Source organism: Nannobrachium achirus (genome assembly GCF_963921795.1).
Source record: "Nannobrachium achirus genome assembly, chromosome: 18".
In the NCBI taxonomy this organism is placed as follows: domain Eukaryota; kingdom Metazoa; phylum Chordata; class Actinopteri; order Myctophiformes; family Myctophidae; genus Nannobrachium; species Nannobrachium achirus.
Genome location: NC_137825.1, coordinates 40,796,856 through 40,819,210, shown reverse-complemented (window position 1 = coordinate 40,819,210; position 22,355 = coordinate 40,796,856). Strand labels below are relative to the sequence as shown.

At 43.7% G+C, this 22,355-nt stretch overlaps 1 protein-coding gene across 1 annotated transcript in view; it reads left to right on the top strand.

Moving 5' to 3' along the window:
- The window catches only part of fmn2b (formin 2b), a gene marked incomplete at both ends in the record, with an annotated part of 121,970 nt that overhangs the window by 14,927 nt on the left and 84,688 nt on the right, over positions 1 to 22,355 (top strand). Inside the window, 5 exons of the mRNA XM_080747426.1 lie at positions 2,363 to 2,544; positions 11,401 to 11,551; positions 14,958 to 15,019; positions 17,913 to 18,898; positions 21,591 to 21,738. Of these exons, the coding sequence (XP_080603552.1) occupies positions 2,363 to 2,544; positions 11,401 to 11,551; positions 14,958 to 15,019; positions 17,913 to 18,898; positions 21,591 to 21,738 (1,529 nt within the window). The remainder of the gene's footprint in view (positions 1 to 2,362; positions 2,545 to 11,400; positions 11,552 to 14,957; positions 15,020 to 17,912; positions 18,899 to 21,590; positions 21,739 to 22,355) is intronic.

The following is a 22,355-nucleotide window of genomic DNA, read 5'->3' as shown; positions in this document are numbered from 1 at the left end:
CAGAACAACAAACAATTGAATCAAAATACAACAACATACAACATCAGAGATACACATAAACAGTTTTTACATAAAACAGGTACACTCCCTATGTAGAGTGTCCTCAAGCATCACTTTAAATGCCTCTAGTGAAACCAATCGAGACAGTTTGAGCGAATCCTGAAGCTTTTCCCATTTGTGTGGAGCATAGTGCATAAAGGCAGTCTTTCCTTGCTCACTGTTCATACGTGGACAGGTATATCTAATGTCTAATGTCGGAGTAATGTGCGCGTGTTGAATGTCCTGTGACTTTTAGATCTAAAAGTGAGGATAGATACAGAGGAAGTTTACCACACAAGGCCTTATAAATAAATAACATACAATGTTGCTCTCTGCGAACTTCAAGAGATGGCCATCCCACGTTTTCATACAACTCACAATGATGGGTCAGATAACTATCGCCAGTGATAAAGCGCAGGGCACTGTGGTATACCGCATCAAGTGGCTTCAGCGTGGAGCGTGAAGCATGCATGTAGAGCACATCTCCATAATCAAATACAGACATTATTACAGACTAGCCCTTACCCGTTCAAAGATATAGTCCTTACCCGTTCAAAGATGTGAGCTCCGAAATGATGTGCAGTGTGTGGGTTATGGGGTGTGCACTGTGCACACAGTATATGAGGGATGGAAAGTAACTTTAACTGGTGCTTGCATGATAATATGTAGGAGCATCAATGTAAGAAATACCCGTTTCGTTTAATGGCTATAGAGATACTGTGTGTCGATCTGCATGATTTTTGGACAACATCTGTAACAGGGCCAGACAACCCCCCCCCCCCCCCCCCCCCCCCACACACACACACACACACACACACACACACACACACACACACACACACACACACACACACACACACACACACACACAGAGCTGGTTAAACATTTTGCCTCATGCTAGATGCAGAATAGATATGCCTCATGCTAGATGCAGAATAGATACCATAAAAATGCTAATATACAGCATATGATTTGTGAAAGTGACAAACGGGCTTCACAGTTGTGTCAGGTGTGTTCATATGCTAATGGTGATGCGATTTCAGATCAATTGCTCCAGCCACTGAGGAGAAACGCTGTGACAGACACTCAGACAGACAGACACTCACTCAGACATTTGGAAAATTATATGTTTGATTGAACAATCGCCTTTCTACTAGAGAGAGAAAAACAAGATCTGTTTCTGTAGAGAAACAGAAACTGTGAAAGGTAACATATTGGCCATGTCTGTACTGGAACATATATACAGTATACTGTTCATGCTGAAGATGAATGCATATCTTAGAAGATTATTCAGAAGAGCTTCATTCAGCCTTGCATGTCCTTTCTCCTCAGCCCATTCCACCCAAAGATCTCTCTATGTCACTCTTGCAGTGATTGAGTGAGTGAGTGAGTGAATGAATGAATGAATGAATGAATGAATGAATTTATTTGATTAAAAGATGGCGCAGATCATTATTTCCACAACCTATACAGACACAATATCACAGAGGATAAAAACACAATAAAGCCCCTGAGGCTTATTTCAGAACATGGGCTATGCAGACACCCTGACTAGGGCCCAGCTTTGTCACCAGCCACTCAGCCAACATCTTGGTCAGAACAAAGGAATCACCTGAGGCCATTGATCAAAAGTATTTTCAGTTGATTGAGTTATATACTGTAGCTGAATTATAATTAAGCCTGATTCAAATACTTTAAAAATACCAATGCCATCAGAAACGCCCCATCTACAAGCTCGCGCTTGTAGAGCTTGTTGATCTGCCACTTTTGTGTTTATTTTTAAGTGAAAATCTTTACCTATAACAAGTTTTTCAAATTCACCCTTTGTCAAGTCCCACTCGTTGTCCCGCCCCTCTTCGCGCCCATTGGTTCCTGTGTCTTGGTGGGACAAAAGTCCTTTCTCTCCATCCACTACCATTGTAATTCAGTTGCTTCGAATTGTTATTCTATGTATTCAATTCTCATTTTAATCTTGGTTTCAGTAAAAAGGTGCCTCTCAGTGGCAGTATAGTGACAGGGCATGTTTTAAAATGTTTTTATTCCAAATTCAACATAAAAAGGCAGAACCAGGGTGGGACAAGGCAGAAAGAGCCTGCTGGTTGGTCAGTCAGGGACCAACCAGAATGCTGACAAACGGTGAATTGTTTATAAAATGTTGCACTCTTTGCCACAATCTCAGTCGAAACATTGGTAAACAATGGGCTACGACTCGGCATCGGAAGCTAAGTATGTGATTAGTCATCTTGTCAGCTCACAGCTTGAGTAATGGCGTCTTGACTCCCCTAACATCCAGTATCTGTGGTCCCTCGGTGTCTTGGCCCAGGTCGCACCCTGTTGGAGAAGTTCTTCCTGCAGCAGGAGGAGACGGAGCCAGAGGAGGCGGAGAGGCTGTGCTCCAGGATCCTGGCCATGGGCCTCCTGCTGCCCTTCACCGACTGCTTCAGAGAGCAGCTGGGAGGCAGCGCCGCTCAGCTAAACACCACAGCAGCTGCAGCTAAGTTTGATGTAAGTGTCCATTCTTATATCCCTATGGTTTTGGTTAGCAACAGCACTGCAGCAGAGATTGATCTTTTTGTTTTGTTTGTCAGTTTGCTGTTTAGTTATTTAGATACATGCTAGTAGGTTATTTCGTCAGGTGCTAGGTTTATGTCTACTTGCTATCCTAGGTACTTTGTATCACTTGCTTGTAGATGTAAACACTCACATTTTTCAACCACTCAGCCCATTGAATGCACAGTAGATAGGATCATAGAGACACAGGAAACCAGATAGAGTGAAGGTCATGCAACACTTTGTCTCAGAGTCAAACAGAGGATGTTGCGATCATGTGGTCAACAGTGTCTGAGCACCTACCACCGATTGTTATCCTCTTAAGTAGTGAGCCTCCCTCACAGGTCCTACAGCTTACAGTATTCACTCTGTGATTGAAACACAACTATTGACATAAAACAATGTAGCAAAACACTTTTTTATCCCAACCAATTTTATTTTGTAGAATAAATTCACAGACTGACGATTGCATTGTTAGCAAAAATCTTATTAATAGTGGAATGACAACTGATAATGGATTTCAGTTTGAGAGAGAGTCAATCTGAAGTTGTCTGGAGAAGATACTATAATGTCCTTAGGCTATTTAATGAATTAACTATTCTCTATTTATTATGACTAGAAGCTAAGGGCGGCCCAGCGTCTAGTCGGCGACCTGGCCAACTCGGAACAATGTAAATAGGGAATGAATGCCCCGCCCTTTAATGCAAACCCCATTATACCTGTTTTCATAGGACCCGTTTTGACCATCTGTCTGCCTGTGTCCATTTATGCCCATATATGGAGATATCTGTATCTGTCTGTCTGTCTGTCTGTCGGCGTCCATTTTATGTCCATATATGGAGATCACTGCAGTTATAGTTCTGGGTCCATTTTATGCCCATATATGGAGATATCTGTCTATCTGCGTCCATTTTATGCCCATATATGGAGTATCTGTCTGTGCCTCCAACTGTGTTGCAGACACAGTGCCGGTTCCCCCTTTAATGCAAACCTCATTATACCTGTTGTCATAGGACCCGTTTTGAACATCTGTTTGCCTGTGTCCATTTATGCCCATATATGGAGATATCTGTATCTGTCTGTCTGCGTCCATTTTATGCCCATATATGGAGATCTTTGACCATCTGTTTGCCTCTGTCCATTTATGTCCATATATGGAGATATCTGTATCTGTCTGTCTGCAATCCATTTTATGCCCATATATGGGGGCATTCATTTTATGCCCATATATGGAGAACGCGCGTGCCGGTGGGACGAACGGTCATATATGGAGTATCTGTCTGTGCCTCCAACTGTGTTGCAGACACAGTGCCGGTTCCCCCTTTAATGCAAACCTCATTATACCTGTTGTCATAGGACCCGTTTTGAACATCTGTTTGCCTGTGTCCATTTATGCCCATATATGGAGATATCTGTATCTGTCTGTCTGCGTCCATTTTATGCCCATATGGAGATCTTTGACCATCTGTTTGCCTCTGTCCATTTATGTCCATATATGGAGATATCTGTATCTGTCTGTCTGCAATCCATTTTATGCCCATATATGGGGGCATTCATTTTATGCCCATATATGGAGAACGCGCGTGCCGGTGGGACGAACGGTTCTCGAGATACGCGGATTACACACTCACAGAGATTTTTTGTTGACTCATGTGGCGTACGTGATGTCAGAGCCTTTTATGAAGTGATGTCACAATGAGTCAGAGCTTACGCCGATTTCCTCCGGAACAGCCTGATGTCAACAATCAGCTCCGCATAAGGAGATTCCGAACGTTTTGCGCCGTTTCGGAAAAAACGCGCGTCGGGTCGGGTCGAGGCCGGGCACTGCACTCCGCGCCGCGGCGGAGAACGTGCGTGCCGAATCTGAAGCCGGTGGGACGAACGGTTCTCGAGATACGCGGATTACATACACGCAGACAGACACGCAGAGACTTCTCGCATTTATAGATAGATTACGCACATTTAATATGCACTTCATTTTGTGCAACTGTTTTGCATTAATTTCTGTATCAATCCCTCTTTCAGCATGCTCGGAAATGATACTGTATATTGTTATGGTTTCCATGGAAATAGGGTACTGATGTGAGAGATCACATGATGCTTGTTTCAGGAGATGATTGGTCAGTCTGTTAGGTGATGATTGGCTTTTTAGTTTGATGTAATTTGCTTCTTGGCTTCACACACGCCTCAGTTGTGTGTGCGCCATTGCGTGTGCGTCTCCCAGTGTGAGTTGGGCCATCTGTGCATTGTGCAAGATTTTGTCCAGTACCTCTCCCATTAGCCCTCACTGTGTCGTCATACTGTAACCGGTCTTACAGACTAGCGTCTGTGGATTTCAATGTGGAACCTTGATGGGGTTCCATGGGGTCCCCTGTGAAATCGGTTAAAAAGTGTTTCAAGAGAACCACTTATGCTGTTGTGTTGATGTACATTTTAATTCATTGTTAATAATAACCATAGTCCAGGTGTCTTCAAAGTTTTCAGGCCAAGGACCCCTTAGCTGTGAGAGAGATGAACCATATACCAGTAATTTCATCGTTTGACAGCATAATCATCAGTGTATTTTGGGTTCATCAAAATTTGTGTTTCCAGATATTTAACCACTTGAACCATCAGTACTTAATAAACTTGACCTTTCACTCTGTACTTAGTCTGCTCTTTTCCCACTCAACACGAAACCTCTTTGCTGAAAATAGCCGATCTACAAGCTCACAACGCCTCGAAGCGCGAGTCGTTGTGAGCTTGTAGATCTGCTATTTTTGGCTACAGTTCTCAGAATATGGACACTAGTGTTCAAGTTGTTAATATTAAAAGGATTGGAAGATTTGGAGGACCCCCTAGACCCCAGACCCCCTGTTGAAGACCAGTGCCATAGTCTATAGCAGGGCCAGCAGGGACCCCCATTGTATTGTTTAAAAAGTTTTGCAGATTGAACTTTTTCATAAATTTCATAGATGGCTTCATAGACTTGTTTGACAGCAGTATCATCAGTGTTGAGTAAATTAGTTTTTTTAAACACATTATCTTTTCTATTTATGTGTATTTTCAGATATTTTTAAAACCCTCGATACTTATTATATTACCAAACTTAAAACATCTTACCTGAAATTAGACGATCTACAAGCTCACAACTCGCTGCAAGCATGTAGATCCTTTTTTGTCAGTGACTGTCCCCCCTCAAAATAGGGATGCTAGTTGCGACCGTCAGCTCGCATTTACTACCAAAACCTCCACCGGCTGTCTGTCAGTCAGTCAGTCTGTCCGTCATGTCACACTTTTCCCCAACTCATATCTCCGCCACCGTTGCCCCAAGACATGCCAAACTTTGCACACACACTCCTTGCCTGCCAATCCACAACCTCTAGTCGAGGAATGCTCTCTTCCCTGGTGAGAATTGCCCCTTTATATAGGGCTTGTTTGTGTATTGTATGACATCACGCCACATCATCAGCTTTGGACTCTGTGATGTCATCGTATCTCCATATATGGCCATCTCCGTATATGGAGATATAAGTCGTCCATGCCCAAGTATGGGCTGGTGAGGTCAGACTTTGTGTGATGCGTAGGTTATCTCCATATATGGAGATTCAACATTCCAGGTGTAACTATGGCTGCCCGTATGACGTGAGAGGTGGAGGTTGTGATATTTGTGGAGATAAGCGACCAACGGTCGCTAATCTCCCGATTAGGGAGTCTTACTGGTGTTAAAGTGGTTTATGTTAAAATGAAAGTTCCTATTACACAAAGTTTTGTCGGCCCTTCTGTAGTAACTCTGAGGACCCCCTAGGGGACCCGGACCCCCTGCTGAAGACCCATGGTCTCTACAGAAACAATATTCATGTTACAACGCATATTGACCTGAGAATATTTCCCTTTCTGGCTATTTCGGGAACAAGGACAATATCATGAGCAACCAGGCTATAGCGGCTAAAACCATAAAGTAAAGAGTTATTTTCACATTCACAGATTTCACCCCAGGGAGTTAACTGCATCACTGCCACTAAAGCTTTCAGCACAACTTGGGCGTCGTTTTAGAGATGCATAGAAGACTGCTCGGTGTTATCCGTGTGAATTGAACCCTAGCATTCCTTTTCTGGGCATGTCATAATAATAGGTGAACATTTGGAAGATGGAGATCGGCTATTTTCGGCAAATAATGAAGGGGGGGCAAGTATAGAGCCCTGAGGGGCCTTGGCATATGGTTTATGTGGTTAAAATGTTTTCCTGCATTCCCATGTTGGATCACTGCAGGAACGGTAGCCCAACTCTAAGATGTACAGTATGGCATCTGAATTTGCTAAAGTCTTGTAAATGCATTATTGGAGATCCAGCATAAATGTTGCAGACCTCTGGGTGCGGTTCAAACTGTTGACTTCAGCACCTTCCTGATGTCACCTGCGTCACATGACAACCCATGGAGAGAGAAACCTGAGATGGTGCATGTGTGTTTGGAGCTAAAACAAGCTGCAGATGTTCTACAAGGCAGACTAGCCCTGCCAACCATCGACTGGACTGTCCTCTGCCACGGACACATTCTATCTCTCTATCACGTACCGCCTGCTCACTTACACATTCTACTCTTATACATTCTACCCAAACTCTCTCCCTCTTATAGATTCTGCCCCAAACTCACTCAGTGTGTCTCTTTTTCTCTCCCTCCCTCCCTCCCTCTCTATCACAAACTACCTGCTCACTTATACATTCTATTCCAAACACACCCTCTCCCTTATAGATTGGATTTTACCCTAAATGCACTCATGCTCGCTCGCTCGCACACGATTCTAACCCAAAGCCACTCATTCTCTCTCGAACCCACACACATACCGACACACAGAGGTCCCAACACAAACTCTCACCCTACACACAAGTTTATGTGCACACACTTTTCTCTCCACCCTCCTCTCTCTCTCTCTCGCATCCCTGTCCCCACCCAGAGCCTGTTCCTCGTCACCACAGCAGAACCCGATCTGACTGCATACCGCAGCCTGGGAAAGAAAGCTGCAACCCCAGCATAGAAAGAGAGAGAGGGAGGGAGGAGAGAGAGAAAGAGATAGGGGGGGGAGAGATGCAGGCGGAGCAAGGGCTGAAGAAGAGGAGGAGGAGGTGGCATCATGGAATGAAGGCTTTCAGGACATGCAGGACTGGACAGGGCTGATGGCTCGATGAAGGCCTGAGGAAGAGGAGCAGGGGATATACAGTTTTGTGACACATTTTTGTGATGAAGGACACAGTGAGTGCCGGAGGGAATTTATGCTCTTTTCACACAGGATACCGGATCAGTGCCTTGATCAAGGATAGATGAATGGAGAGGATAAAAGAAAAGATGAATGGGTGATTAGAGACATCATTCACAGAGGAGGTAGCGGCCCTTGTAGAGGGGGGCCAGAGAAATGGAACAAATCACAGGAGACGTTTCTCTACAGAGGCTGAGTGACGAGCCCCAACCACCATGAGACAGCCGCATGGATACAGGACTTTTAATTTGATGGATAAGAAGTGTCAATCATTTGAAGAGGTGGGTTCAGGGAAGAGAGACAGGGAGAAGTATCAATATCGGAAGTCAAGACACTACCTGATGGCATTCTGTAGCTATGGAGAAATCTTGGATGCTATTTTGCTGCTTTGTCTACTGCCCCTACAGTATAATGGACTATTTTTTAATGCCTTGACTTAATTTGCCAATGGATACGCGTATAGACCAAAAAACACTGATGCATAACGGAACAAATCTGCTACATCTTAATGCTCTGTATCTCTTTTTGCGGGGAATGTGACAAGACTGAGTGCATGGAAATATACTGACTGCTTGGAGTGGAATACATAGTGTTTTCAGTATAAGGGGCTACCATGCATGTATATACCGGAGTTCATCAGCATGGGGAATCAAACATGCAGCATCGGTCAGCCAAAAGCAGATCTGCCTGGTCAGAGGAAGATATCTGGATAATTTCAAACTGGTGAAAGCCACATAGCTGAGATGTCAGTTTCCTAATTTTAATGCGTTTTTGCGTATACAAGCATGACATCATTTGGTGGGTGGAGCCCCGCTTTTCTTGGATGTTGAGCATTTCATTCACTGATACACAACTACACAACTCATTCAGTGTACACTACAGTGTGGTCACACCTTTCAGATTTTGAAGATATCCGGGTATACACAGGCTTTCGGACCAGCCCTATGTCTTGACCAAGTTCCAAGAAAACGACTGCAAAGCAATGAATCTTCCTTGACATTATTGCGGAAGTCTGGCGACTGTTCGCCCGACATGGAACTGGAATTATCGTTCCTTTGGAACAGCTGAATTGGCCTGAATGAATGAAACTTAAGTGTAGCTGCTCTGTCATGTGGACTAAAGTAGCAGTGCTGATTTCATGTGATTCCATCGGCTTTGCAAAAAAACTAATCTCGACTTAGAGACACATTTTCAGCCGTTAAAACAGCTATTGCAATGAGGCACACTTTGCAAATTTCCACTACAGCAGGCCAGCCATGATGAGGCATGTAATCTAATGGTGCCGTGCCAAATCTAACCAAAACCATGGATACGTCTGAATCAGACTCGGACACTGACCCAGACACCGAGTCCTCTGCCACGTTGATGGAAGCCACATCACCGGACGATGTGCCCACACCCACGTCTGCGTGCACCACCGGTATCCTGACGGCAGCAGCGGCAGTGGCCGACACCGCGTCCTGCCTGCTTTCACAGCTGCATGTGGATTGCATCTCCAGGCTGTTGCCAGCGCAGGAGCCCATGCCTCCCACCGCGGGTGCGTCACAGGCAGAGGATGACATGGTGCAGAGAGGTGGGAGAGTATCCATGGCAACTGGGCATAACATCACTGCCGCCGCTGCTGCTGCTTCTGCTGCTAACTTGGCACCAGACCGCTGTGTAAAAGACTCTGCAGGGTTCGAAAATAGCTGGGATGTATTTGTGGGTAATGGGCACAATTGCACAGAGAAGAGAGATGAGGATGTGTGGGAGAAGGGGAGAGACCATGAGAAGGACAGGGAGAAGGGGAGAGACTGTGAGGAGGAGAGGGAGAAGGGGAGAGACCGGGAGTGGGAGAAAAGCGGAGACCAGGGGGTGGGGATGGACGGAGGCAGGCAGAAGAGCGACGGCCGAGGAAAAGTAAAGGAGAAGAGGGGGGACGGATGGGACGTCACTGAGAAGCAGACGGACATGGTGCCCCACTTTGTCCAGGAGCTGCTGGAACTGATCGGTCACTGTCACGACGAGGACAGGGAGAAGCTGCTGGACCTGGCATGGCTTAAACTTACACAGACTGTCCGCAGGAATTGCAATCTCTTTGAATACCTGCAGGTGGACATCTCTCATTTAGTCAAAACGCTTTAGTGCCTCTTTGAACAGTTGCAGGTACACACACTGAACGCCACTGTCATAGAATTAAGCCTGATTTATACTTTGTTGTGCCCGAAAATAGCCAATCTACAAGCTCACAACGCGCCGCAGTGTGATAAGTTGTGAGCTTGTATGTTGTCTATTTTCGGCATGGGACTCTAACCTACCATTGAGTATAAATTAGGCATTAGAATAGACATAAATGGAAGTTTTTGTGGCAGTCTCCCTCACAGTTCTGTGTATCCGTAATTAATCCTATAACTGGTATTGTGATTCTGATTTTGTACATTTTAATGAATTGACACTTTTTGTAAAAACATCTATGGAAAAAAGCAATAGATCTAATTGATCAATATCGGATAATATTAAAACAAGGACGAAGGATATCCTATACTTAACTTTTTCAATGCCAGCCCATTTCAGTGTTTTTTTTACGACCACAAGAAAACACTGTCTACACATCTATCCGTTCTGTCCATTCTTTTCAGTACCCTGGGTGACGCTAAATTCCACCAGTGTTACACTCATACAACCATGCTAACAAAATGAGCAAATACCTACTTTTGTGTCGGGCGCTCCTTGCACGCGCTCCTTGCATGTGCTGCTCAGATCTTTTTTCGGATTGTAAATCCGACTTACGGGTGAGGAGAAAAGTGTGTCTATATTTCATAGGGTCTAACCAGAATCATAACAAAGCAGACCCAGAATGGATCGTGCACTTCCGCTTTCACGTTCCGTCACATGATCTGCCGCTGGAGGCAAGCAAGTGTTTCGAATGAAACGCCTGTTTTATAAATCCGGCAAAAATAATGTATTTTGAGTGTTTTATAACAAAAATAATAGCCTATTCTCGTCAATCTACGTCAGTGGCCTAGTTGCCTAATTAATTGATTGATTGAAGACTTTATTAGAAGTTTGCATAGGAAAAGGTACAGTTTCATGACGGTACAGTTCACTGGTACAAGGTCTACTAAAAGGAGATCCATGAAAAGACTAAGCTTATTTCCACAGGAAACCATTTAAGTATCTCATATAACATTGAATGACAGACCAATAGAACACAGTACTATGCAGTAGATATGTAAAGAAAAGAAAAATGATTCTGTCAATCTATGTCTGTGGCATTAAATGAGTTAAAATCTATGCTACTTTCATTTTACATACTGTATAGTCAAGCTGCGTCCTTAAAGAACATTGGAATTTATTTGATGTCCCCTCTTCCCTGCTTTAACTAAGTTTAAGAGCTGAGATTCATCAGTACTTTATTGGCCTATCAACAGGGAGCAATGTGTGCCTGTGCAAAATAAAACCAATTAATAGACTCCTCTCTTTCCCTCCATTTGTCCATTTCTCTCCGTTTCTCTCTCTCATGCTCTCTCTATGCCTCATCTGTCTCTCTTCTGTTCCTGCCCCCCCTCCCCTCCCCTCATTCCCTCTGTCTCCATAGCAAGATCAGCTGTACACATGGGCAGCAGTCAGCCAGCCTCCCCACTCCTTGGAGCCGTTTGAGGGCAGACTGCCGGGGCAGATCAGGGGCCTCTGGCCTCCACCGAAGGTTGGAGTAGAGGACCGGACTGGACTCAAGTACACTGAGGCTGGTAAGAACAGAACCACAGGTCTAGTAGAAAGACGGAGGGACATATACACACACACACATGCAATCCAGTTAAAGTAAACATAAGCATGAATGCGTCCCTGCATCCAGGTTGGTAATAAGGGTGATAGATACAGATAGACCCATTTTTCTTATACAGGAACACAGTCCCAGGTGCACATTACCCACTGATTTACACATACTTTCCTGATGTGAAAATATAATGGACATGGTGCAAATGCACACAATGTGACATAGCGGGGAAACGGCCCACCTTTTGGTTGTTGATGTTCAGAGTTTTACTTTGGTTTTAAAGGCCAAGTTGAAGTGCATGTGCGTTGTCCAATTACCCTTTAGACTAAATGTTCAGCTCTATCATTAGACAACAGAATGGATTGGCCCAGTTATCACTTCTCCTCCGTGCTCTCCTGGAAAACAATTGGAGATAGTTGGATTTATATCCACTTAACTGTATGACTGTCGTACCATTTATTTGTGATTAGAACGCACTGGAAGTTAAGGGGAGAGGATGAGAGCCTTTAAAAGGCATTTAATAGTCTATGGATGTCTTCCACTATAGACCTTTTCACGCTGTTTCCTGTTGCAGTGTTTGTGTCGATAGATGGCAGGAAATATACAGTAGTTGGAGTGAAGAGGTTTCCTAGCAATGCAATTCTACTGACAAGGTCGATGGGATTTCAATCTATAATAGATTGTACACACAGAATGAAGGGCTTTGTGCAAGAATCCTATTGGATTAAGACTGAGTTATTAAATGTATTAAAAATACTTAGTACCTTAATAGAGTACAAGTTATTTAAATTAAAATAACGTTACTTACAGTATATGGTTTCAATAATAGAATGAATAATAGAATTATGAGGCATTCTTATTAATCAGGATAGCAGCAAAAATCTGCAAACTATAGTGTGGTCCAACTTAAAGGTAATAATGTCAGGATAAAATAATGTAGAAATCTGTGTTATGCCTTTGGCGTGTAACAATGTGTGTTGGCCCTGACATATCAACAAACTAATAAGAATAGTGCAGAAATGATAAGAGCATATCTACCAGATACCCGTGGAAAGACAGCCAGTGTTAAGAGTTCTTTAGGATTATTTCTTTGGGCCAAGTGCCTTGATCAGAACGTTTTCAAAAGTCCATGGCAACCCAGAACTGCCTTCTGTTTGATCAGCTTGTTCTTTATTGTCCTTAATTCTTTATGACATCCTCCTTTGCTACTATAACTAAGCAGCGTAATACATTTGTGCCCGAAATATCCAGGTAAAATGTTATATTGACTTTTTATTCCAATGTGGAATCTATTGAAACTTGTTCAAATGAATCCAGTTTATCAAGCGTGACGCATGCGTTAAGTGAATTATCATTAAAGCAAATGTACTTGGGAAGATTTCAAATTGAACCTGCTTGTACAGTATCTTCACTAAAGAAATAGCATAGCATTTGGCAGTAAAGTGGCTGAGAGATTTCCACAACTTTCTGATTTGGTGTAAGCCTAAAATGAACCTAACTGCACAGCCATGATGTCACCCAGACACAAAGTCCCAGCTCCACAGTACTGCTGAACATGGCATGCCATTAGGCCAGGGGTCTTCAGTGTTTTCAGGTGAAGGACCCCTTAGCTGAGAGGGAGATGAAGCAGGGACCTCCACTACATATTGTATAAAATTGTGTAGCAGATTTTCAAGGATTTCATAGATGACTTCATAGACTTGTTTGACAGCACTGTCATCACTATGTTGGAATTGTGTTAATGTGTTTTTTAAGACATTTTACCACTTATAACCTCTACATCAAACCTATTTGCGCTGCGAGGCGTTGAGAGAGCTTGTAGATCGGCTATTTTTGGCTAAAGTTCTCCTCAGAATAGGGATGTGAGGGTTCAAGTTGTTCATTTAAAAATTATCCTATCACACAAAGATTTTGGCGGCCCCCCTGTAGTAACTCTGAGGACCCTGTCCCGGACCCCCTGTTGAAGACCCCTGCATTAGGCTTTGTGGGAAAACGTCCCCTCTCACTGCTGTTAATGTGCTTTCTCTCTCCGGCCATTTAGTTTTTGCTTTGATGTCTTCCTTTTCTTCCTACTCGATTAACCTTGTTCTCTGCAGCCCAAGAGAGTCCGGGCGCTCCGGCGCCTTTTTGTGTTTCCTCCTAGATTTATGCACAAAAGGGAGAAAATGGTGCTAATATATGCAGGGACTGCTGTTCCTCTTCTTCTCTAAAGCAAAGGAATTAGAACCAGGACGCAGTTTCAGGCTGGATGAGATGCGCGGATGCTTAATCTTTTACTACTAAATACATATATTATGCATCCTCCTGGTTTAGGATAGTCTATAGGGGAAAGGAAGGGGCAATTAATGTCAGCACACACATACTCTCCCATAAAGAAATCTAAACAAGTCGTGGCTTGGCATCAAAGACAAAATATAATATGGAGACTAGAAACTGTAATGAGAACTTCCAGTGACTGCTGTGCAAGGACTTTTATTTATTCACAAGTTTTCTTTTACTTTTGTTCTGAATGGAATCTCTCTTTCTTTATGCTGTGACATGTTTAGAGGACAGTGAAGGTGAGTAATAATTTTGTTTTTTTGTTTTGTTTAAAAAAATGTTCCATTGAGCTTTGGATTTCTCATATTTATGATTCATTCAATGTGTGTGTGTGTGTGTGTGTGTGTGTGTGTGTGTGTGTGTGTGTGTGTGCGCGTGCGCGTGCGTGTGTGTGTGTGTGGTGTGGTGTGTGTTCAAGTGTCTTGTGCCACAACATTGTATAAAAGTGGGCATGGTCGCATAGCAACAGTGAATGAGTCACCAACAGGGCAGCAGCTAAAGATGGGTTCAAACACTCAACAACATTATCCCCCCCTGCTGTTGTCAGTGAAATACTAACATCCATCCATCTGTCTGCTCGAAGCAAATGGCTCTGGCATGCCATCTCATTTTCAGAGATCTTAACTGTTAACCATCCAAATACATTAACTGTTTTTTTCTTCTTGATATCATTGCAGTTCCTTTCTGTGAGTGAAGCATGATCTGTTCGTGTTACCAGTGTCTCACCAGAGTTTTCCCTTCGTGTGACTCATGTTTATTGACAAATAGGACTTGTCAGCATCAAATGTATTCACATTAGTTCTTACATGTAGGTGTTGAATACATTTTATTTGATGCTGCTGAGCAAAAAATAAATTGCATTTGAGAATGTATAAATGGATCCTAAGTCGACAGGTCCATTTACGGGTTCTATTCGTACACTCGAGTCTCGAAGTTAAATATTCACAAGGTCTTATTTGGTCCGCTAGTGGTGGTGTTGCAAAACCTAACAAGGATCAAGTTCAAAATGATGCCTGTGTTACTGTCCTTACACACTGTCTCTCCATATATTTATCTAGAATACCAGTCCGCCATCCTGGGTCTTAAACGGCTGCAGAAAGAAGACCTCAAAGAACTGCAGGTCAGTTTTCTTCATATTTGATTCTTAACCCATTAAGACCAGAGGCAGATGCAACAAATGCCTTCTAAATTCATGGGACCCTCGAAAGTGAAGATTTGTATTAAAAGAAAAGTCACTTTCAAGATTTTTCAAACGTGTTCCAAATAGCAGATGTACAAGCTCGCAGCACGCCATGGCATGAAGTGATGCGCTGTGAACTATTTTTAAGAACCACTTATGAGTTTTCTGAAAAACGTATGTTGCTATATACCGTACAGTTGATATAACTAAAATCTTAAATGACACGGATGCTTTCCCAGATCAGATTGCAGGGGGAACATTTGTAGGTATATTTACAAATCACTATATATCACTTAAAGGACTTTTAAGTGGTTAAGAGTTCTGTCTGATTGGTGCTCCGTTATAGTATAGCGTTTATGTACTACTATTAAAATGTAAATTGATGTCCACTAGTGACTAGCATGTTTCAGAGTGCTCTACTGCTGTTTAACCAGCAGGTGGCAGCATAGGCACATATTTGTTTTGAGAGGTGGTGGGGGCTGATAAACAGTCATGTTGTAGATCAAGTGCTGTGGAAAAATGTAGTCACACCACCATGACCCCAGCTTGTAAATCAACACCAGCGCTTTATTGGCAACACAAATTATGACCCAAGTGTTCTTGATCTTCCTGTTTTTAAACATTATTTAAGCGGACAAGTTGACCTAAAACACCCTGGTATTTATCGATCCAACAGCCTGGAGGAAGGAACATCACTGTTTGTTTTACTGATTACCTATAATATCGATAATGTTGCAAAAGTTTTTCAATGACTGTTGGTGTTGTTGGGGTTTTACAAACATATTTATACATCAAGTACATTTTGACAGACTATCATTAGTAATCATTCATGTGGATCTGATGGCCAAACAGGTAGAGGCATTGGTCGTTTATTTCACTCAGGTAGGCCTAATCTAACACGTCTAAAAGGTTAAGGAAAGGATATCACTTTGCAATAATGCAGCCTTTAAGAACAGTTAAAGACATGAGATCAATTAAGCTCTGTCGCAATATTACTATAGTCGTAGTCCAAGATGATATCTGGTGTAGGGCTGCAACTATCGATTTTTAATTAATGAGGGGAGAAGAAATGGGATTTTTATTTGAGTCGTGACCCATAGAAATTGGCCTGTGGCCCACAAATGGGTCCTGACCCAGTGTTTGGGAAACACTGTTATAGATCACCTTGCTCTAGTTTGTAGGATGAGGATTTTACAGGTTCAGCTTTTCCCAAGCTGCTGTGAAGGTTTCAAACTGGTGACCCGGGTTGAAGTCATCTTGCGTTCCTGTGAAACGTCATGTTTGGATAGATTCACAGAACATCGGGGTATTTATTTCTTTCTCTCAAAATGGCAGAAAGAGCAAGTACATGTTTATTTTTGATTGCTTAAGTTTGTTCCTCGTTGTACCCCAGTGCTTCTCACGTTATGAGTCTACGTCCAAAATTTGTCACAGCACGCTTGTTAGCTGATGGATGCGGATGTTAAAAAATGTACAACTTAACGATTTGGTTCATGGCTCATGGTTTTCATTATGTTGAGCCCCTAGAATTAAGGAATACATTTATAAAAGTTTGGTCCTGGACTGAAGAAACCATGGAATGCCCCTTTTCTTAACATCATGGTTGCAAAGTGAAATTTCATAGTCTTGCAAAAGTGTAGTTGATTTTCCCATAAATCCTTTGGGATGTTATACTAGTACAGTACATTTGTATTCCAGTGGCTTGGCCCTTGGGCCTTAAAGCATTACCAAAAAGGCAAAATTTAAGATCATATTATCCCTTTTTTTCTGCTCATCTATACTATAATTTTGCGAATGTCTGAGTGAGTGTCTGTCTGAAACAGCGTTTCTCCTCAGTGGCTGGAGCAATTGATCTGAAATCGCATCACCATTAGCATATGAACACACCTGACATAACTGTGAAGCCCGTTTGTCACTTTCACAAATCATATGCTGTATATTAGCATTTTTATGGTGTATCTACTATCTATTCTGCATCTAGCATGAGGCACATCTATTCTGCATTTAGCATGAGGCAAAATGTTTAACCAGCTCTGTGTGTGTGTGTGTGTGTGTGTGTGTGTGTGTGTGTGTGTGTGTGTGTGTGTGTGTGTGTGTGTGTGTGTGTGTGTGTGTGTGTGTGTGTGTGTGTGTGTGTGTGTGTGTGTGTGTGTGTGCAGGCGGGCGGGCGGGCGGGCTGGGGGGGGGGGGGGGACAGTATCTCTGTAGCCATTAAACAAAACGGGTTTCTTACATTGATGCTCCTACATCATGCAAGCACCAGTTAAAGTTACTTTCCATCCCTCATATACTGTGTGCACAGTGCACATCCCATAACCCACACACTGCACATAATTTTGGAGCTCATATCTTTGAACGGGTAAGAGCTAGTGTTATTTATTTTGAAGAGGTTGTTGTTATGTATTACATGAAGTTTAAATAAACTATTCTAATGCAAGTTCTAGGGTTAGGAAATTATTTGCAAATATATGAAAACCGATATTTAGAACCAGAAACTGTCTTATAAAGTTATTTTTCAATCAAAATTTGAAATCAAAAATCAAATCAAACATTTGTATAGATTTTTTATAATCAAATAAACCGATTAGTCTGATTAACCACTTAAACCTGGATTAGACTTTGTTGTACAATGGTAGCGCAGTAGAGAAAATTGCAATCTATTGCAATGCGACATGTTGTGAAGTTGTAGATCTCCAATTTTTCTTTCTTTTTAACAATCATTCATTAACCGAAAAATCACCCAGTAAAATCGCCCAGCCCTATAGCAACTTGTCTCTTTTTCTAATTATGTCTCAACATCCTCAAAATCTTCCTTCTCTCTCTCTATTTCCAGGACGACTGCTCGCTAAAGACAGTCAAACTGAAAGTGGAACACGTCAACGTCATCCAGCAGCTAGAGCAAACCATCGAAGACCTGAGGACCAAGATCGCCGAGCTCGAGAAGCTGCCCCCTCTGCCGGACAGGGAAAGCGCCGCGACCGCCAGCACCCGGGACCAGGAGTGCGGAGGCGACGATGGCCTCCTCAGGGCCGTGTGTGACGTGCACCTGCAGACGGAGACGGCCATGGTGGACTGCCTGGAAGCCAAGTCGGTCCAGACCTCGCCCATGGACGAGAGCTTTAGGTTCAGAGTGCCTTGTGCGGCGGACGCGGCAGATCGGACTGGCGAGCTGAGCGTGCCCGTGCCCACCTCGCCCAAAGCGGTGCAGGCGGAGTTTAAGTGCGCATGCCAACAGCAGCCGCCGCCCGTCCCGGGCGGGATGCCGCCCCCACCCCCGCCACCGCCACTCCCCCCCGGAGCGGCCATGCCACCTCCCCCTCCCCCACCACCTCTTCCAGGACACACAATACCTCCTCCTCCTCCATTACCAGGAGGTGCAATGCCTCCGCCTCCCCCACCGCCCCCCTTGCCCCCAGGCTCAGCCCTGCCGCCGCCGCCTCCTCCTTTGCCAGGCATGTCGGGCCCTCCGCCCCCACCACCCCCACCACCACCTCCTCTACCGGGCGGCCTTACCGGACCTCCTCCTCCACCTCCGCTACCTGGAATGGGGGGCCCGCCGCCTCCACCCCCGCTACCTGGAATGGGGGGCCCGCCGCCTCCTCCTCCCCCGCCACCTGGCTGTGGGCCCCCGCCTCCCCCTCCTCCCCCGGGGCTCCCAGCTCCTCCCGGGGCCCTGGGCTTCCTGCCTCCTCCCCTGCCCCTGGGCCTCTATGCCCTGGGCGGCGTGGCGCACGAGAAGCCCCCCAGGAAGGCGGTGGTGGAGCCGCCCAGGCCCATGAAACCCCTGTACTGGACCAGGATACAGCTGCACACAAAGAGGTAGGAGCATCACAGTATGTATGACTGTGTGCACACGTACAGTACCTTGTTGCTGTGTGGGGGATGTGCCACGTCTACATCTCCATAACTTAACTTTTTGTGTATTTTCCCCCCATACTGTAAATCAATGCCCTACTTGATACAACTACGTCACACAAAAGCATCAAAAGTAGCAGATCCGCGGGCTTGAAACGCGGCTTGAAACGTGTTTTGAGCTTGTCTATCTCCTACTTTTGCTATTTATGAATTTGAATCCTTGTTTTTAATTAAATAGTGAAAATGGACAATATACAATCTCACAACACGTGTTGTGAGCTCTTTAGTAGGGCAGGAGAGAGGGGTCTACCAGCACCCCAATGACATGTTTTCGAAACCTGTTTTTTTTGGACCGTTATGATGTCTAGTTATGATTTCTGCTTGTTGCCGTCGCCAACTAATACCCCATGGGGTTCATTTTTAACCTTTTCTCACAACTATTCCCAATCTGAACCATACAATGGTCATAACAGAAAATGCCATAACGCTTGATGTAAACAACCTACAGGGACAAATGAACACACTTTTCTATATGATTTTGACCCAGGGAATTCATTAAAGTGGTTATTTTTTACATTTAAGCACATCTTGACCCTATTTCAGGACAGAAACGGCGAAGAATAACCCAAAAATGTTCAAAACACGTCTATACTTCTCTTTGTACAGATGAATTAAGGTGTATTCTTTTGATACCACAGGTTTTTTAGGACCCTTATGATGTCTAGTTATGATTTCTGCTTGTTGCCGTGGTCAACTAATGTCCCATGGGGTTAATTTTTAACCTTTTCTCACATATCCCCAATTAGTGTGGGGATTTAGGGGAGCAAATGCTAAATTCGTGCAATTTTGACTTAAAGCGCGAAATTTTGCACAGATGTAGCCCAGGGCTTGCTCTAATGATTTAGCTAGGGCGCCCGAGTCTGCGACCTTCGGGGTCTCCACAGCGGTCAAATCAAGTTGGGCTTCCATTGACTTTCTATACAGGAGGAAAATACCCAGAAAAAGATTTTTTTTCTGGGTATTTAAGGAGGATCTGAGGGGTCTAACTAGGGGTTTGTCATGATGCTGAATCCATTGCAGGCATTTGTTTTGCACAAAAAACATTCAGTGGGCTAGAAATGGCCTTAGAAAACAATACACGTATGGGTGAGTATTCATGTTAGTCGGAGGCCTTAGGGTTTTTTTTTCTCGTGCTAATCAGTCTAAAAGTTCAAGATTTTGCACAGATGTAGCTCAGGGCATGCTCTAATGATTTAACTAGGGCGCCAGAGTCTGCGACATTCGGGGTTGCCACAGCGGCCAAATCAAGTTGGGCTCCCATCGACTTTAGTGATGAAAAGTGATGAGTCATCACTTTTCAGAGTTGTGTGGGTGCTGTGGCGACCCCGAAGGTCGCAGACTCGGGCGCCCTTGCTAAATCATTAGAACATGCCCTGAGCTACATCTGTGCAAAATTTTGAACTTTTAGACTGATTAGCACAAGAAAAAAAAACCCTAAGGCCTCCGACTAACATGAATACTCACCCATACGTGTATTGTTTTCTGAGGCCATTTCTAGCCCACAGAATGTTTTTTGTGCAAAACAAATGCCTGCAATGGATTCAGCATCATGACAAACCCCTAGTTAGACCCCTCAGATCCTCCTTAAATACCCAGAAAAAAAATCTTTTTCTGGGTATTTTCCTCCTGTATTGAAAGTCAATGGAAGCCCAACTTGATTTGACCGCTGTGGCGACCCCGAAGGTCGCAGACTCGGGCGCCCTAGCTAAATCATTAGAGCAAGCCCTGGGCTACATCTGTGCAAAATTTCACGCTTTAAGTCAAAATTGCACGAAATTAGCATTTGCTCCCCTAAATCCCCACACTAATTGGGGATATGTGAGAAAAGGTTAAAAATGAACCCCATGGGACATTAGTTGACCACGGCAACAAGCAGAAATCATAACTAGACATCATAAGGGTCCTAAAAAACCTGTGGTATCAAAAGAATACACCTTAATTTATCTGTACAAAGAGAAGTATAGACGTGTTTTGAACATTTTTGGGTTATTTTTCACCGTTTCTGTCCTGAAATAGGGTCAAGATGTGCATAAATGTTAAAAATAACCACTTTAATGAATTCCCTGGGTCAAAATCATATAGAAAAGTGTGTTCATTTGTCCCTGTAGGTTGTTTACATCAAGCGTTATGGCATTTTCTGTTATGACCATTGTATGGTTCAGATCGGGAATAGTTGTGAGAAAAGGTTAAAAATGAACCCCATGGGACATTAGTTGGCGACGGCAACAAGCAGAAATCATAACTAGACATCATAACGGTCCAAAAAAAACAGGTTTCGAAAACATGTCATTGGGGTGCTGGTAGACCCCTCTCTCCTGCCCTACTACTTGTTTCTTGTCTCTCTATAGTCTATACTGCGCTACCCAATAAAGGCAATGAAACTAATATTCAAAGAAAACTATCATTTGTAACTGGATTCAAATTTCAGAAAACGGCCCTCTAAATCGGAGATATTATTATTATTATTATTACCCCTATTATTAGTTGTAGTAGTATTTCACCGTAATCCATAATTATTTCATAGCATGTTCTGACTCTCATGGCTACTTCTATCATGGCTACTTTTAACTTCTGTTTCTGCTTTGCATTGTCTCAGAGAGGTGTCTTCTTCGTTGGTGTGGGAGAACATTGACGAGCCGACAGACATGGACTTCCAGGAGTTCGCTGAGTTGTTCTCCAAGACGGCGGTGAAGGAGAAGAAGAAGCCACTGTCGGACACCATCACCAAGACCAAGGCCAAGCAGGTCAGCGTGTGTGAGAACCTGCTCCCTGGTCCAACTCCTTTCAACTTCCTCTTCCCTTTCTCCTCATTCTTTCTTATTCATTCAGAAGGGAATGAGAAATTATCTTCCCTTGTTTCCCTCTCCTCGCTTTCCATCTCCATCCTTTGGCAGCCTCGCACTGCCTCTGTTGACATGATGTACACCAGTGGTTCTCAACCTTTTCAGGCTGCGACCCCCAAAATAATCATATTTTAACTAGGGACCCCACCCCCCACCCTGACGAGCACTGAGGAATTACATTTTGTAGAACACGGTTCTATTGTGAAAATCTGCTATTTTCGGCTTAAGTTCTCCGAATATGGACACTAGGGTTCAAGCGGTTCATATAAAAAAAATCACACCTTGTGAACTGAGTGGTGGTCAAATAAAAATAGTCAAATAAAAAGAGTCAAATACATGGATTGCAAGGTTGCTCATGCTCAACAGTGGCGGGAGACAGACGGACGGACGGACGGACGGACGGACGGACGGACGGACGCATTGTGAGCTTAAATCCGCTTTTTTCCAACTATTATTTGTTTATTATTATTTTGACCTGCTTTAAGAAACTCGGCTAATGATGGACGGGTGGACGCATT